Source organism: Lepidothrix coronata, unplaced genomic scaffold, assembly GCF_001604755.1.
Source record: "Lepidothrix coronata isolate B3197 unplaced genomic scaffold, Lepidothrix_coronata-1.0 Scaffold103, whole genome shotgun sequence".
In the NCBI taxonomy this organism is placed as follows: Eukaryota; Metazoa; Chordata; class Aves; order Passeriformes; family Pipridae; genus Lepidothrix; species Lepidothrix coronata.
Genome location: NW_016690283.1, coordinates 2,934,312 through 2,952,923, shown reverse-complemented (window position 1 = coordinate 2,952,923; position 18,612 = coordinate 2,934,312). Strand labels below are relative to the sequence as shown.

General features: G+C 42.9%; 1 protein-coding gene across 2 annotated transcripts in view; it reads right to left on the bottom strand.

Annotated features, from left to right (window-relative positions):
• PDIA5 (protein disulfide isomerase family A member 5) overlaps nt 1-16,172 on the bottom strand; it is a 101,435-nt gene extending 85,263 nt beyond the window's left edge. The window contains exons 1-3 of one of the 2 annotated variants that reach the window (XM_017823555.1): nt 16,128-16,172; nt 3,875-4,001; nt 1,059-1,146 (exon numbers count right to left, since the gene is read on the bottom strand). In XM_017823555.1, coding sequence (XP_017679044.1) covers nt 1,059-1,146; nt 3,875-4,001; nt 16,128-16,163 — 251 coding nt within the window. In that variant the 5' untranslated portion in view covers nt 16,164-16,172. Of the gene's footprint in view, nt 1-1,058; nt 1,147-3,874; nt 4,002-15,957; nt 15,985-16,127 lie in introns of those variants that run through there. The other variant, XM_017823556.1, reaches the window with a different exon arrangement.
• Nucleotides 16,173-18,612: the final 2,440 nt, after the last annotated feature.

Here is an 18,612-nt window from a genome sequence, read left to right as displayed (position 1 = left end):
GTGTGTGCACTTGGATGAGCCCAGCAGAACGCAAACAGAAGGCTGAAGCGGAGGACTCCACAGGAGAGATACCTGCCTGGTGGCAGGGGGAGAGCAACACAGGTTAGCCAAGCACAAAAACACGTTAACTTTGATTTACCAATGACTTATTCTGGGTCACTGCTTGACGGATGAGGGTTAGTTTCAAAGCACAATTTTAAGGGAGCCACATGATGTACACAGCTGACTTTACATTTGTGTACAGTGTACAATCTGTTCATATCATGGCAATCCACCCAAACACACAGGTAGGCAGCAAGCTGTTCCTCTGCAGTGCAGGCAGGGGAACTTGCCACCTGCAGGCAAATCTCTCAAAGCTGCAGAGGCACTATGATACACAAGCTAAAACCAAAAGCAACGTGTTATTGGGCTGAACCACAGTGGAGGCTTTCACATCTGCAAGCCAGAAAGCACACACCTGTTCATTCCTCCACACAGACACAACCACTTACAAAAACAAGTTTCCCTGCCTTCACATTAAAAACTGCCAGGAACTTATGAAAGCACAGAGGAAAGTCTTTAAAAGAAAGCACATCTTGTTGTGAAACACAAAGGAGTGGATGCTTCAAAACCAAGCAAACAGCCTTACTGCTCATGCAACATTTGCTATTGGAGCAGAACTGCATCGCTCTCCAGCTGAGGCACAACATGTGGGATTCCTCCTGCCTTTGCTTGTGGAAAAGCCAGGGCAGTCAGTGTTTCCACAGTGTCCCCTATGAAAGGCAATGCTAGCTGGGGTCTCCAGCTTCAGGGTGAAAAACATCCTGTCAGAGAAGTGACAACAGCCATAAGGAAAAGAATTATTCCCCACCACCAGTCCAAAGGAAGAGAGGCTCCCTACAGAAGAATATAGGCTCCTATATCCCTACAGGATATAGGCTCCCTACAGAAGAAACTGCATAGAATGATGTGGGTTAAGTTAAAGGGAAAAAGTTTCAGAGACATCAAAAACATTAAGTCAGCAATAAAAGCCAAAAGGACAGAGGGGAAAAAAAGAAGAAAACTAATGTGACACATACCCACAGTCTATCCAGCCTATAGTACCTCGTCCTTTCACCTCCTGGGCCACGCTGGACAATAACCTGAGTGAGCTTTCCGCAGCAGCAGCTGGAAGACAAAAATAAAATAATAAAAATAAATGAACAACAGCATTACTACTCCACATAGTAGAACACAATGGTGTGCTTCTTTGTTCTGAAGCACCAGAAGAAGATTTTATCTAATTTGAAGAAACCAGTATGACAGGGATCAGTAAAATCTTCTGTAAACTAGAAGGAAAGCTGGCTGCAGCTGAAGCTGCATGGCTCCTTTCCTCTCTCCCCTTAAAACAACACAGAAATTCATACCTCCAGGCATGCTCCCTGAGCTACATTTATAGAGCTATACTGTGTCTTCTCCTGCAAACCAGTTTCTATTCCAACATTGCCTTTTCCCTGTGGCTGGGCATGAACCAGTTTGTGCCACTGCCTGCTAATTAGAGCAATTTCATTTAGGACTTTCATCACCTGTAAGGGCAAGGCATTCAGTCTAACTCTCCCTAATTCTACCCCTGTCATACACAGAAAATAACACACTTTATACTCAAATAACCATTGGAGACAGCCAAACCAACAGTCCTGAGGAGCACCCTGAAAAGGTACTTCCAAGAACTGACTGTATTATAGATACCCAACAGAGATTTTTATAATGCCATGCCACATTTGTAGATTTTGCAAAACACTTCCATTCCAAAGAAGTCTTATAAATGGTATTAAAAATATACAGAAGAAAGAAAAATATAGTGGTAGAAAGAAGTATCAGTCCCCCCAAAAATCTAATAGGAACTGTTTCCTTCCTTGATAAACAAAAAATAGAAACCCAGAGTCTCAGATCTCCCTAACTATTTCAACAATCTGAATGTAAGAATGTCTACATTGGGTCAGGCCGAATGATCCTATAGACCAATATCTTGCCTCCAGCATTTGAGAAAGTGATGGCCTGTAGATACCAGAGCAGACAAGCAGAGACATTGGGATATTTGAGGGATACCCCCTCAAACACACTTTTAAAAATAAAAGCATTCAGGGACCCATTTGTCCCAGAAAACTCAGTAGCTGAGCAGCCCTGGTAGGACACCTGGCTGGTAAGGTGAACTAAACATCTACAGATGAGGACACCTCCTAACCACTGAGTTCTCTGAATGAGATAAAAAGTGTCACCTAGTTCTGCTCAGCTGGGAAGCAAAGACTCTGTTTCAGCAGCATGATCAGATGCTGGCCAACATCTCATTACAGCTGGGGGATGCATATCTGGGATTAGAATTGCACCTCCAAATTCCTCTCTCTTTTTTTCCTCTCCTCTCTTTCTGGGTGACAGAATTCTAATTGTACAAGGATCACTGTTCTAGGAAGGAACATTAATCCCACAGTCAGCTCTGCATGCAATGCTTTAGATTGCTAAAACCAACCAATTAAATAACAAAAACAGAAAAAAAAGAAATCTCTATAACATGGCTTTTGAACAATGCCCATAGGGCAACATTTATTAGATGAGTGTCACAGCTGAAGTGTTCTGGTTGTGCTACTAAAAATGAAAGCAACCACCACTTAAAATATTAAGCGTAAAAAGAAAATTTTCACTTTAAGAAGCTGAATAATACAGATGTCTTTTTATCTAAAGTGTTCCTTTCAAAATCAAAAGGTATTAGAAACTCTTTTATGGTTTTTACTTTGAACCTGTTACTACAAAACCATTTGGCCAAGTTCAAGCGCTCAAAGTTCCCCACTATAGCAAAACACAATTTTTTTAACAAAATAATAAGTCACACATATAATTTTAACTGTTTCAGAATAATCTTTAGGAAACAAAGTTAATTATTGCAGCTCCTGCACCTCTTTGTCTGCAAAATTCTCTGATACTGGGGCAATGGGGACAAGAGGATATTAGTCACCATATACTGCTCCCATTTGATACACTATAAACCCAGAGCAACTCTACCATCATTGTGTTTAATTTAGATAAGACCTTTGTAACAGGTCAGAAAAGGAGGACACAATACCCAAACAAAGCATTATCTTCTACAGCTTGCCTACAGGAAGGAAAAGGAAGCAACAACAAAAACAATAAAGAAAATAATCATAGTGACACATTTTACTTCTTGCTCTCCAATGACTTCCACATTCACAATACCATTCTGCACTTCTGTATGAAGTTTAAAGATAGTTTATTTATTTTACATGGTGTCACACAAAACAACACACCAAAACAAACAAGGCAACAGTACAGCCAGAGCAGAGCAAAAGGAAGAGCAAACAAGTAAGTAAACAGCCAGAAAGGAAAGCCTGAAGGAAAGAAAAGACAACCAAAAGATTCAAGGGGACAGGTGGCATAACATGGAGATGAGTCATTTCTCCCTCTTACACAACAGTTCATTTTTTATTTTTATATTTTGTTAATTAAAGCTGGAAGACAACCATGGGACACTCAAAGCTGTCAGAAGCAAAGATGGATTGATTTCAGTACTGTAACTATTCATTAAGCCTTTCAGTGTCACCAGGAAATCAAAACTTGCAAACTACTGTGATAAACACACTAGAAAGCTCTTATTACAGGGAGCCATTTCTGGAGACAAAGCCAGAATAAAGGACATTTTTGCCAATGTGACAGAGCAATTAGAGGGCCGAATCAAGGTGACTCCAGTCTTGAAACACCAGGAGCCTCTGAGTTAAAACAAAGGACACTATTCCTGAAGAAGCCCTTGTAGTCACGTAGAAGCCCCTTGGTGCACACCTTGCTTGTGTCACAACAAGCTGTGACATCAAAAAAAAAAAAAAAACAAAAAAGGAAGAGGACTTACCAGATTTGGAATACAGCACTAGTATGTTATTCCGTGTCCTGAGAAGCTTCTTAAAATCCTTGTGATCACTTATTTTTTCAATGAGTGGAGACACCTTCAAGGAGTACACGAATGCTGGCAAGAATGCCTACAGAAACACAAAGCCAGAAACATCAGTAACAGCTCCCATGCAAAGAAACAAAATACAAAGACAAACTGCTTTTGCAAATTGCCTCAACATTTTTCTATAATCTTGAGGTATGCTGCCTTAAATAAACTATCATATTGATTTGATCAGCAAAAGCAAAAAAAAAAAAAAGAGCCATGCACATGATTTATTGAAACTAGACCAATACCATTCCAAACACACATCCTTAAGTGGAGAGATAAACACAACATCAAGAAATACAGTTTTAGTTGATGCCATCCCCTTTAGAAGTTTGTTCCCTAGTCAGATAATCAGATAAAAATTCTTATATAAATTTAATATACTCTAACAAGAGAAGTAGCAAATTGCCACTTCAAGAGCACTGTTGTCCCTAGATCTCAAAATAAACTGCAAACTCAATGGAGTACTTTGATATCCCACTAAAGACAGTGAGAGCCAAGAAGCTAAAATAACCCACACTGACACAGAGCAGACAAAGGAAATGAGAACAGAATATGCAAGTAATCCAGCATCCACATTACAGAACTAAGCACAACCCTCTCCCACACACCCTCCCAAACTGGAATGGGGCTTATGTTTCCCGGTGTCCATCTTGTATCACACACACAGAGCAGTGTCTTTGCCACAAGATCAACTTTGGCTTCCGCTGGCCACATGGAAGACACGGCATTTAATCTCTCTGCATCTCAGTTCTGTATCTATGCAAAGAAATTATTTTTTACTGCATCTTTTGGTCTATTTAAATCACAACTCTTCCAGAGCAAAGTTTGTCTGTCATAAAATAAAACTCCTATCAAATTATGACCATAACGTCAGCTGGGGCTTCTACTGCTCATTTGTACTGCAATAACATTCAATAATAACAATAATAATAATAATCTTATCCATCAGGCTATGCTGCCTCCATTCCACACTGTACTGAAGTCATGCTAATGGAATGATTATGGGAAGCTTAGCTGGAGAAATTATCTAGTTTCCATTCACCTTACAGTAAAACCTTAACACTTAATTGCTTGCCTAAAAGCTTTAGCTCATTTGCCTAACACACACAAGAGGTTCAAGGTTTTCTTAATTACAGAACTCATTTTGATCGTGCCTCACTCCAGATGGGCTGGAAAATGTGTCCAGGGTGGATGTGAAGAAGTAAGAGGCTGTTTTCCTTGCATCCCATACATTACAATATGCAGCATTCAAAGAAGGGACTAAGCCAATCAAAGTCAGGACAGTGCAGCCCCAGGCACAGACTTCATTACAAATACAGCTATTTGCAAACACCACAATCACTGAGGCACAGAAACAAAACCTGCACCTACGAAACAGACTTTATAAGTGCCAGAAGTTTTTACATGTGGAAAAGAGAGCAGGGTGGGGGGAGTCCTGGGACACACATGGCAATGTAAAGATGCTGAGCTGAAATGGAGGTCATCCTCAAAACAGCCAGGACATATGTGGTTATTTAAATTTACTAGAAAATACACCTGTAACATAAAATCTAGGAGTGAACAAGTTACCCCACTCCACAGGCAGGATTCCCACCACTGAGCCTTGCTGACCAAATGGTCTAACTGTGAGAAGGAAAAGTACACAATTGCAAGTCAGCCCCTACTTTCAGCATAAACATCCTCGATGCTTTACTTTGACCAAAAGACTCACATTCTTCTAACTCCAGATGTCCAGAGCTCAGTCTTCCTACTTCAGCCATACGAGGAATTAATCTAACTTTGACTTATGGGCAGATCTATTTAATCCTAAATAATTTATATAATAGCAAATTTAATCTTTATTTAAAAACTTCTCCCTTTGCCTCAATTTTTTGTAACTATTCAAGTGTCTTAGATTTTTATTTATGCCTTGACTTAACTGAACTAAGGCTGAACACAGCGAAAGGTGGAATTACCGGTTGCCTGTAGTTTAAGGAACTGGACTCAATTAAGGATACTCTAGTTTATGAACTCTGCTAAAAAGAAATAATTGGAATAAAAAAAGCCACAAAAGCCACTTTCAACATGACACCAAATGGTATTATGAACTTTATTTAAAGCATCTGTCCATTTTTTAATGATAGGTCAGAAGAGGGGCATTGGAACTAGATGGTCTTTAAGGCCTTTTCCAATCCAAACCATCCTACAGTTCTAAGTACAGGTATTTTCCAGATGGAAAGGCTGTTCTGCCAATTTCAGTGACTTTCTTTCTTCTTTTTTTTTCCCTCCCCCTTTCCTTATAATGGCAGAGCTATAAACTTCTCAAAAAATTGTATTCTGGAAACAATGACAGCTGTAACTACTGCCTTGTCAGTGTTGTCACTAACAGAAAACCTGCTGCGCTGGTGGAACAGTAGGCGCTTGGAGGGAGACACATGTCACATTGCACATATCCACTGCTACTCTGCCCAATTCCTCTCCAGGTATCAAATCAATACATGTTACCCAATTTCCCACAGTTTTACTACAGCAGCTCTCTCTGTTCCTATGGTTTAGACCAAAACCCACCGGGAAAGGCATTGTGCATATGAGCACGCCAGTCAGCCCTGCCGAATAAATCATCATCTCCCTTTAATTAAGATTAATGTGGCAGCCTTTCCTGGTTATAAAACCCAAAAGGTCCAAGCCAAAGGTAGAACTGGACAAAAACGCCCTGCCTGCACATCTAAGGCAGCCGCAGCAGTACTGGGAGGATATTGGCTGAGCGGGAAAGTTCACCACCTCCCAGTTTGCATTTGCACTACATGGTGTTTGCAAACTGATAAGAATTAAGTAGTTCCGAACTCTAAAGCTTTCTCCTGCTGAAATTAATCAAGACCCTATCCAGGAATAAACGAGAGGCCAGTTTATTGTTAAACCTCCAGAAGAACCAGCTCCGTTGAAGGCAAGTGATGCCAAGCGGTCATTTCCACCAGACGCCAGTCCCAGCCACAGGGTTGCTTTGCCCTGCTCCACAGTCAAAGCTGCCATGACTGTACCAGTAGCTACAGCCTCACAAGGGCTACAGCCACTAGTTGGGTCTACAACATGAAACTAAGAGCATGGGAAAAAAGAATCCTATAGAAGCAGTTATACTCTTCTTCTCCGCAGAAAACCAGGCTCATATTCCTGCACAGCCCACAGGTAAAGCAGCAGTAAAGGTGAAGCTAATTGGCATGTACTGTGCTATATGAATTTAATTTTAAGATATGACTCAGGTAGATTTACTCCAGACATTTTGCAGGAGAGCTCACCAGCCAGGCACTGCCCAATCGAGCACACTGCTTCTTGTTTAAATCCAGGGCACAAGAGGAGATGAGTATATATTAAAAAAGAAAAGGTCAAGAAAGGTGACAGTCCCTCCTGGGCAGGAAGCCTCTTTTCATATACGTCAGGAAGTGCTACATTCACACATATGGAAGTCTATAAATAAGAAACAAGCTAAACTCTCTTGTCACTTGAGGATCCTAAAGCTTTAAAATCTATTCACAACCACTGTTGAAAAGTTAAGAAACACTCGAAATATTTTTTTCAAGAAGCTGCCCACCTCAGTACCTGCTAAAGTATAAGGCATATTAACACAATCATGTACAACATCTGTGCTACCCTTGCCAGTTATGCCAATGAGAAATTGCAAGAGAACTAAAGGAAGGTCTATTTTATTTCATGCTGTGTGTGCACAGTGCCTAGCAAAACAGGTCCTCATCCATGGCTGGCTTGGTAAGCTGGAACAAACATGACTGTCACCTGGTGTCCTTGGATACAGAAAACTTTGGTAAAGACATTCAGAAAAAAGGCAAACTACACGTGGCAGACTATGAAATGCAAATCTCATAGCAATTCCAGTCTCCAGATTTCCCCCAGCTCGAGATCGCAATCTGAATTTATTTTCACAGAATTTTTTATGGTGTTGGTCACACATCAGTCATGTGACTGTAGTGTCTAAGATGCATGAAAGATTCTCAAGTAAAACATAAGTGAATCCAAACTCTCAAGACAGTCAATTCAAAACTGCTGAGACACTGCTATTCAAGTAGAAGGTACAAAACCCCCCATGTTCTAGCTCTGCCTCTGCTCTTCAAAGTATGTATTTTAATATATGATTTTGCAATCTAGGTGGGAGAAGTCTGATCAGTCAAAAAGGTTTAATTTTCTTTTTTTTTCACTATTCTCTAACAATTCCTTGCAGAGTTGCTGAACATATGCAAGTGCTAAAGAGCAGTAAACACCCCGCAACCCTAATCCTTTAGAACTGGTACCCAAGAAACATCTGAGCTTTCAGAAACCCAGAGGCAAAGAGTTATAGGCAAATAACTATTTGCTAATTATACTTCCAGGACTGACACTATTGAAAAATGTGGTCATCCCTCAGGCTGTGTTTTCTCAAAATCATTGAGGATCTGAGAAAGCAAGAGTTTATTTTTCAAATTTTACTCTTCTCTGAATCTCATTTTAGAACGAAAAAAGGGAATATCTTTCAAACAGCCACAAGAATGTATTTTCATATTTTACATTTATTATTCAAATTAAATGTGATAAATGCTTAACTGCTGTTCCCACAGAACCCAGTTCAATTTATGAGTTGGTCCCCACAAAGGCTTCATGACAGCATGGTCTTTTGCTAAGGATAAGCAGCATGTCTGGAGAATTGCTTATTTATTTATTTTACATCAAGGGCAATGAAAACACACATTTTTTTAAAAAAAGAAAATAAAAATCAAAATTAAATAAGGAAGAACTATCAGAAGCGTAGCATTATACACCGGACAGAAAAAACTATTTCCTATTTCTCCTACTTCCAGCTCAAGCACATGAAATATACATTTCCCTGGACACAAATTATGCATGAAAAATACAAATGCTTATGCTGCTGACACAGTGCTTAGGTGCCCGAATCCATATGTCAACATACAATTTTTATGTGCACACTAACACATGTATAATTAGGCAGACAATTTGCACGCTATTCATCAAGAATAGCTGGGGCTGACTTGCACACAACGCTGTTTCCAGAACACCTGCTGCTTGGCAGGGACATAGTCTTACACTCGACCACAATTTTGAAAGCTCACTTTTAAACAAGACATTGACTTTGATTTCTGTCTTAGCTTTGCCGCCCACTGGTGTCATTCTCATTTTGGGACAACAGCATTCAACCCACCGTAAATACGATCAATGAGCAACCCTGTGCACATGAAACAGATTGTGTCTGACAAGGTATTTTATAGGACTATAGTTGAAGAGGAAACCTGGCTCAAAATTCCAAACAGTAATGGAGATGACTGAATTTAATTTCATTCTTAACTTCTTTAAGAGGGGACTAGTTCACATTCTAAACAAGGGTCTCATCTGCCACATTAAAATGAGGGGGGAAGGAACAGGAAAGAAATCCCAACAAGAAGACAGAATCTCACCTCCTCTTTCCTACTCAGTTCCCAAAATGAGCCCTGTGGTGGAATGCAGACTTAACTTCAGAAGGCAGATTTGAAAGAACATGTCTGTTTGTGGTGATGGAAGTTTGTAAACCTGCAGATCAGCCGGTGGCACAGCCAGGTCCCGTGGTGCAGACAGCATTCACATACTGAAAATACTGGGTCTAAGTCATCTCCAGGCAAGCCAAACGAGAAACTGACCCGTTGCTTCCTTCCCCCCAATTCGTTCTCACTTAAAAATACAAGATGTTCAAATCCAAAGCCCCCTTGTTTACAACAATCACAGTTTGACTGCAGATGTTTTATCTTCCTTGTTCATCATACAAACCACTCTTGACCTTGTGCCATAATTGCTTGCTTTTCACTCAGGAGCCCTCCCTCTGCTGCTATTTACATTCAGTGTTGTACTGCTTTGATCACTGAGCCATTTGTAACAAATGCTTTCCGAGATGGATAGTGATAAGTAGGACAGTCCCCTTTTTTCATTCATGATTAATATCTGAAATAGCTGTAGAAACGTTTTAATCAAATCAGATGAGGGTTATCTCTGTTACCCAAAGGTACCTCAAGGAAGCCTCGTAAGAAATTATTATTTGAATGAGGGGGGAAGAGAAAGGGTAGCATTTGGGTCTCAGACTTCAGGGGTCACAATTGAGGTGGCCCCTGCAGTAGCCTCTGCAATCCCACTGAAACCACAAAACCATCATCTCCCAGCCACCTGTGCAGGGGTTCCCAAACTGCAACCCGCTGAGGACCCCCAGCACATAGGTTGCAGAGCGCTGTGTGTCACAGATCCAAAAAGCCATACACGGTCTCAGTGGGGAGCAGTAACTTCCATGCCTACAGCAGCATGGGATGGCCAGGTGAGGAGCACTCCAGCAGACACACCGGAAGATCAACAACTCCTGCACTGGAAGACTGACAGCATTTGAAAACCATGGTTTTGCCCAATAGATTTACATTTGCAGACATGCCCACTGGACACTTCTTGAGTTTTTTCATTTCCCACAAGCTCTGTGGAAGAAACAGTCCTATTCTGTACATAACCCAGATCGGTTAATTCTCACCTCAAGCCATTCCAGGAACAAAAAACCTGAAGCACTACTGACATTTTGTTGTGGGGGGTCATATCTCCAAGAGCCAAGTGCCATATTTTCTTTTGTTTTCAAAGAAAGGCAAATTAAAATCCTGAAACAGTGTCTTGGTACTCTTTAACTTAGGCTGAAGACTGCTACAAATAAGGCGTTCCACTTAACGTGGTGCCTGCTATGTTCACTTTCCAAATATAGAAGATAGTGAAAAATACCATGGAGACGTCAAGATTTGACTAGACCCTACCGTTCATATTGTTCTTAAACACTGGCTTTTAAGATACAGGCATAATAGTCTATACTAAAGGATGTTCTTAAGAGCTCTGTGTAGCAAATTAATTGTATGGTTTATCACTGGGTTTCAAATGCTCTGTGAAGGAAAACCCGTGCAACTATTTACTAAGTAACAACTGACTGTAATAGGGTCAATTACTAATGCTGACAAAGAACTTTCTCCTTATTATGAATGTGAAGCTCTCTCTTCAAGTCAGGCACTGGCGCAATATATATATATTAAACAAGCTGTTGATGAAATAATGTTTCAGATATCACTTCTGAATGAGCACATTTGACTGCAGAAGTTAAGGGCATGAGCAAAGCATATGCTACATAATCCCCCACTAAAAATTAGGTTTTCAAGAAGTTTAAAGAAGTACCACCTACTCAAGAAGCACGTAGGAGGTACTATAAAAAGAAGACAAAAACACTATTAATGGGACTTATAAGGAAGAGAGGGCAAAAAATGACACCTGAAAATCCCTAGCATTTTATATGGCACTTGTTATCTTCAAAGCATTGCACTAATGTTACCTAATTAATCCTCACATTTTTCTGCCAGGTGCTAGGAGACGAAGCTTAATTTTAATAGTTGGAGCGAGATTCACACAGAAAGGAAGTGATCTGCAAGAGGCAAAAGGGAGGCAGCATCAGAACAAACTGGCACACAGCTCATCCTAGAGCAGCTCACAACCACACAGTCATGGAGTGCCATATCCTGCAAAAGTGAGGAGGGGGAGAGAAAGAGTCTATTTGCAGTCACCCAGCAAACAGGCTGCATGACTCTGCACCCACAGACAACAGACAGGACATCATCAAGGCAGTCACAAATGAGATTACCTTTGTTATCTGTGTTCTGCAGTGTACAAGTCACAGCACCCTCCACCAATGCTACCAGCTAGCACAATGCCAAAACTAAACACTTTCTCTGTCATCACAACTTTTTGCCATTCACAAGCTTGAAAAAGTGGTAGAATCAAGATAAACAATAACTTACTTCCAAAGTGACCCTGTCTGCACGAAGAAATTTAAGGCAATGCTAGTTGTGTAATGTAATTTGGAACCAGAATCACCAAGCTTCTCCATTCAGACCTCCAACCACAGCTTTGAAGAAAGGCCGCACTACCTCTGTTTTACTGAGACAGAGGAACTGCATCACCAAAAAGCAAAAGAAATGGTCAACAATAGAACAAGCACCTCTTCCATCACCAATTGCTTGTGACACCATGAACTCACTGCTGGGCAGAAAGACCATTTCTGATGACCATACCACCCTTGTGGCAATATCCCAGGGCCTCTGAAGTAAACAGGCACTTTGGCACCAAAGTCAGTGGATTGAAAACATCACTCCATAAGGTATGGAGTTGAGTAACAAAGCCAATGTTTAATTTGGGAAGGGCATCTGAGGAGACAGAGCATATCCCATGTCACCGTTTTACAAATTAGTATTTTGAAGAAGGAACAGACAAAGTAGGAAGGGGGCAAGAAGACAGCAAGTAAGGGATTTGTCTCTGCAATACCCTCCCTCTGACTGCCACAAAACACTTTCCAAAGAGGCTCCTGTGGTTCAAACAGTAACTGGATGGGAAGAGACACTCCTGAATTCAAGCCCAAAAGCCACCATGGGAAACATCACCTGAGCACTGCAGTGGAGAAGCAGTGCTCACGCCCTGCCTGCAAACCCACTGGAGGCAAAGCCACTGCTGCCACGCTGCAGAGCCACCTGCAACACAGAGTGAATCGTGCTTCAGCCCTCCCTGCAGGCCTGGGTTCACAAGTCAGTGTCAGTGCTCACCACTGCATTCCTGTACCTTACTGGCAAGGAGAGAGGAAGTACTTGAGGAGCTGGAAGCCTCAAATGTTCCCTCCAAGCCCATGTTTGGAGGCACTGGGTTTGACTGGCAGCAGGTCAAGAAGCCTGCTTCCCAAAGGCTGTCGGTCAGACTCTTGACTCAGTTTCTCTGTCATTAAGCCAACACTCGGAAGACAAACTGATCTTTGCCACGCTGGCATGAGATAATATTCACCGGTGTTTGCAAAGCAAACGTACCCTAGATGCATGATCCTGATGGAAGGAGTGGCTGCTTTCTGCTAGGGAAAGGACAGTACCTGATATATCAGAGGAAATGCAAATCCATCGCGGCATAAAACTCCTTCACAATGCCTTCAACAGTAAATTCAGTCCTTTGAGCATGAAATACAGTCAACCACTTGATATACCAAACAAGGAAGTATCTGTAAAGTTAACCTTCAACTTCCTTGTGACTCTCCAACTCATTCAAAAAATAAGACGTTACAGCAGGCAGAGATCACTGCAGCCTCTTCCTCATGTGTGTGTCACATATCCACAGTGATGCTAAAGATAACAAATAAACATCTTCCATTAGAAGATACTGAAATGTTTTCTTCATCCAGCCTTGTAGGTTTCCTTTTCTATATGCAGGAAGTCTTACAGAGATAAGGATTTCAATTCTTCGAAGCTACCTCCAATTTTGCTTCAAAAAATGAGCCCTATTTTTCAGGAGTGCTATGCTTGCACAACTCTAGCTGCTGTCTCAGGTACACTGCAAGTATTCAGCACTTCCAGAAAAAAACCCAAACAAACAAAAAACAAGACACATTTGGGTGCATGAAAAAGGACCGGTTGGAAGGAAGGAATGTTCTCACTGACCTACCAAGCAGCTGGCATTACCTTCACTTTAACTTTACACACTGAAAATGTCCTCATTTAACAGCCTCTATGACTTTTTAAACATTGACTCAAGAAAAATTTAAAAGCAGGTTTTGCAATGTCACAGCTGTAGGCTAGTTTTTCAATCCTGGAGTACAGCGAGTTACATATTTCAAGATGAAAAATCGCACCTTCAAGTGCAAGATAATGCAAATTGGAAGAAATAATTTAAACTACTTGTACACAGCAAAGGGGAAAGAATTAGCTGAATCAACAGCTCAATGAAGACATCTGCTCAGCATGCAGCATCACAGAGCAAATAAAATGCTGTGGCAAATTAAGAAAGGTAAGAGAGAATAACGTGGATAAATTAAAATGGCTTTGTATAATTTCACTGACAACGGCAGGCCCGCTCTGCTCATCTCAAAGATACCAGCTCTGCAACATGACAGGTCCAAAGAGGGCAACTGGAATAGTTAGGAACAACAGATTTGTATGAAGAAAGCTGGGGAAAAAAAAAATCTTTTAATCTACAAAAAGAAATTCCAGAAAAATATTTACATTAACATAAAATGAATGCTACAGTAAGATAAGGTCTGACAGTCACAGTGGCTATAGTAGGAAATACCAGAAATAACTCCATGTGTTTAGTTATTTTGAATGAAGGGAAAATTCAGTCTACTTGTAACTCTGCTTGGTCCACAGTATATACTTAATCTGAGGAATGCACTGCCACAAGTATCATTGAGAAAAGTACTGTGTATATTAACGATGAGCCATGGGGGAAAAAAGCTACATTAAGACCTCTCCAACATTTTAGGGAGAGTTCAGCTGACTTCAGTTTCACTTAAAATCAATAATGTGCATATAGCAGAGGTCTGTGCTTCTAGATGAAGCTTAAAACAAAACAAAAATTGTTCAGGATGCACAGCATTTCTTTTCCCTCCTCCTGAAGGAGCCGACAGCTGTGCCCCTGACAGGGGCAAAAGGCTACATCAGACAGGGCTGATACTTTCTGTCCCACAATGGCAATTCTAATATTAGTACAGTATAAGCATAGAGCAATTATCAATTCCACACTTGATTTGTATGAATTAGATGAGCACTCCTCGGTCATGCATTTCCAAATACATTTCAAATCACTTGCGCGTAAAAAAAAATTATCGTAATTTTTCATTAATTATTAACTCCATTTGTCCAGGCAGAAGGATGAACTGTAGTCCATGACAATAATGTGAATAAAGCAGTGCTTTAAAGCACGGCTTCGCCAATCTTTTGAGCTATTTATGCTAAATTCTGTGGATTAAAAAAAAAAAAAAAATCAGACTTTAAAATATTTCTGGAAGTCGAGGAGCCTCCCTGAGGTAAGCAGTGCTCTACTTAGTGTAATGTCAATGGAACATACCCTGGTCCTCCGGAATGCGCCGAGATGGAGAGCGCCACATGCGAGGGGCGCAGGGGTGGGGGGTGCCGGGGGCGGGGGGCGCACAGGTGCACAAAGCCGAGCGAGGCGGCTCCGCTGCGGCACAGCCGCCGCCGGGGAAACCCTTGGGAAACCCTCTGGAAACCCTCTGCCGCCGCACAAGCCTTCCACGCGAAACTTGGGAGCGAAGCGCCCACCGGCCGGAGCCCCCGGGGCCGGAGCAGCCGGGGGGCCCCCGCCCGCAGCCGCTCGGGGAGACACCGCCGCACGCCGGGGTGCGCTTCCTCCGGGCGGCTTTTTGGGAGACGGAGGGAAAGGGAGACGGGGAAGCCGGAGCGCAGCACGCGGGCTGAGGGCTGCGGAGACACCCGGGCGGAGCGCTGCCGGAGCCCGGCCATGCCGAGCTGTGCCGAGTCCAGCCGAGCTCGCCCGCGGCGGCGGTGGGTGCGGGCGGCGGGCGCAGCCTCCGCGCCCGGCCCGGGGGGGGCCCGTCCCGCTCCCAACTTTTCGCCCAACTCCGGCGGCCGCGCCGCGCCCCCGCCCCGGCCCGGGGAACGGGGGGACACCCCGCGCCGCCCCCGCCGCCCCCCGGCGCCACTCACCGCCAGGCCGAGCAGCAGCAGCAGCAGCGGCGGGAGGCGCCCGCGGCGCCGCGCAGTCCCCGCGCCCTGCCCCGGCTGTGCCATCCCGGCTGTGCCGCCCCGGCTGTGCCATCCCGCCGCCGCCCGCACCGCTCCGGACCCGCCGCCGCTGCGGCTGCTGCCACGTCTGGCGGCGCACGCGCGCTCCGCCGCCACCGCCCGCCCGCGCCGCGGCATGACGGGGGCTGTAGTCCGGCCGTCCGGCCCGCGGGGTGCTCATCCCTCCTTCCCGAGCACAGGGAGCCCGCGCAGGGAGCCCGCGCATGGCGGCAAACACCTCCATCAACCCGCCAAACTACTGCCGGCAATCGCAAAGCAATCTCCGCCCGATTCGTTTTAACAGAGGTTAAAAAGTTGCAGCTCTTCTCTCACGTCCCACTGGCCTCCCCTCCGGGGTTAGTTCTTTGTGCCTCTCTCCTTCTCTCCCAGCGTGTGCCTTACTCCAGAAAGCATTATGGCAAATAGCCTCCTTCTCCATGCTTGTTTGTCAAGGTTTTTTAAAGCTTTAGCTGGTCTCACATCTGAATTAAGAGGTGAATACCCTTATTCACCACAACAAATAATGAAAGAGGAGAAAGAGTGAACCGGTAGAGAGGCTCAGAAACTAGCACCTGTTCTTCTTGTAAGTTGTTCCCACTCATTATCATTAAATCCTAAAGGTGAACTCTGTTCATCCTCACATGTCGGCAATGATACCGAAGTGCAAGCAAATAAATACGCCCTGTCCAACCAGGATCAATTTGTGCAGCCTCCATTATAATCACAGTATTGGAATGTTTGCTGCATCCAGACAAACAAATCGGTCTGTGCCCTTAGTTAGGTACATCCAGTGAGCCAGCTCTGCCTCGCAAGGACATCCCAGATGTCCTGCCAGTCATGTTAAGGTCAAAGCGGGTCAGCTGCGTTATAACTGGCTTCCCACAAACAGAAGGGATCTTCACCTACCACCCAGTGGCTGTGTGAAATTCTTCATTGGCTCAGAAACATCAAAGGAAAATCAAAGGCATCTTTTCGAGTCTGATCCTTACAGCTGACTGTCACCCGAGCATTAGACTAAGAGGCTGGCTGCAAGGGAGCAATTTGTAGATCCACACAGCTGACTGATCACTTCAAGTGGTGATCATGAAAACTGAATGACGTTGACATTAACAAGTCCCCTGGTGGAGATATAATTTTGCAAAGCAGAAACACATACAGAGAAAGTTATTACTATTAACATTTACACTTTTGTGGCATCTTTTGCGGCAGAACCGGAGCGCACTTTCTCAGTCACAGCTGGATAACCTTTAGCAAATCATTTCACAGTGCTATGCCTCACTTCCCATTTGCAGAAGGCCTCAGTTAGTCTGCCTTAAAACGGGGTTAGCAATGCTTAGCTCACACTAAAATGACAGTGAAAGCACACATGAGGCACAGCCCGGGAGCCATGAGAAGGAGTTTGGAATTAGGAAGGACACAAGGCTGAAGGGAGACTTCAGCAAGGAAAATGGGTGAATGGATGGACGGATGGATGGATGGATGGATGGCTGGTTGGATGAATGGAGGGGTGTGCTGCATTAGTTACCACCATTGCTGCTGCCAACTTCCCAGTCTGTAATAATCAGCCTACTAGTAAAAGGCTCTGGATCCCCAGTTGAATCCCAGTTCAAATAAGCTAACAAAACCTGCAGGAATAGGTAACCTCTTCTAGATCCTGTTCACCTTCACAACCCCAGCCTAGAGCTGAAAGGCTTCTGCATGCAACTACCCTGACTCATCCAGACCTCTAATCTCAGTGGGATATCCAGATCCTCAAAGACTGTTTGAGTCCTCCTGTGACTCTTTTGTGTAGAAAAATGTTATATCTTCTAACACTTCACATGACAGTTATCAGTATCAGGCAATGTAAAAGTAACCTCAATAGGTGATATATCTCTTCTGTGTCATAACCATACAGGATGTGCTGCCATTGTGATAGGAAAGGATAAATTGTGGGACATGGTTGTTTTGTCACAGCAGTACATTTTTATCATGATGGCAAGAAGAAACATTCTCAGGAAGAAAGAAAAAAAGAAGACAAGCTATTTCAAACTGAGCTTCTGAAAGGTTATATAAAAAATCCAGTTTGGGAAGCTGCAGTTTTTATATATAGAAGAATATAGAAAAGGTATCCATGTGGCAACTACAGCTTCTTTCTTGCAGTTCGGCTCGATAATTTGTATTGACATGACAGGCATTGCCAAAACTTAAGAGACAAGATCATTGAGCATCTGTCGCAGGTCAAAATAATATATCAACTATCAGCTCTAGACAAGGCTTTACACAGTGGCAACTACTTAATCAATCCAGTCGTGCATTACTAATGAACTCATTACAGTTGTATCTCAGTGCACTGCTATCCAGTGTCCCAAGTTTACCCTGTATCTGCTTGACATTAATATCATATGCTGCTTGCTTCCTTGTAATTGTAATATTTTTATATGGCACAGTAAAACACTGTGGAAGCATTTGTTAATTCACCACTGAGAAGCAAGAAAGCACTACTGCCCTTGGATTATAGATCAGAAAACAGTAGCAGAGAGATTATATGATTTGCTCAAGGCTATAAAACCAGACAGTTTCAGATCATGTTCATTTCTGCACTGGGTCTGCTAATCCTTACTTGTCTATCTATATTCAAACACCTCTTTTACCAAGAATGAAATACAAAACTGGACTGACAGTAAGTATGTCTGTAAGGAATTACACCTTCCACATTTCCTATGTGTTTCTGCTTTATTTGACAAGCTTGACTCTTTGGTCTCTTTTTAACCTGAACAAGTCTCTAGCGGCCTCTCACAAAAGGTAAAATGAGTCACTTCTACCACAAAAAATAACAGCAGAGCAGACTGAAAAAGATACAAGCCAGATTTACAACCCATACTGAATCCAGGGGCAACACGGGCTACACTTGGACCCCAAACTATACAGCATTTGCCCAGGATGAAAGCAAATGCCTTAACTACATGAAGTTCTCCTTCCTTCCTACAAGCAACATCTCTTTCTTCTTTAGTTCAGCTTCAGCCAACTGATTTTGATCTGCAGGCTTATCTCCCCTAAGTTTTGTGACATCTGTGT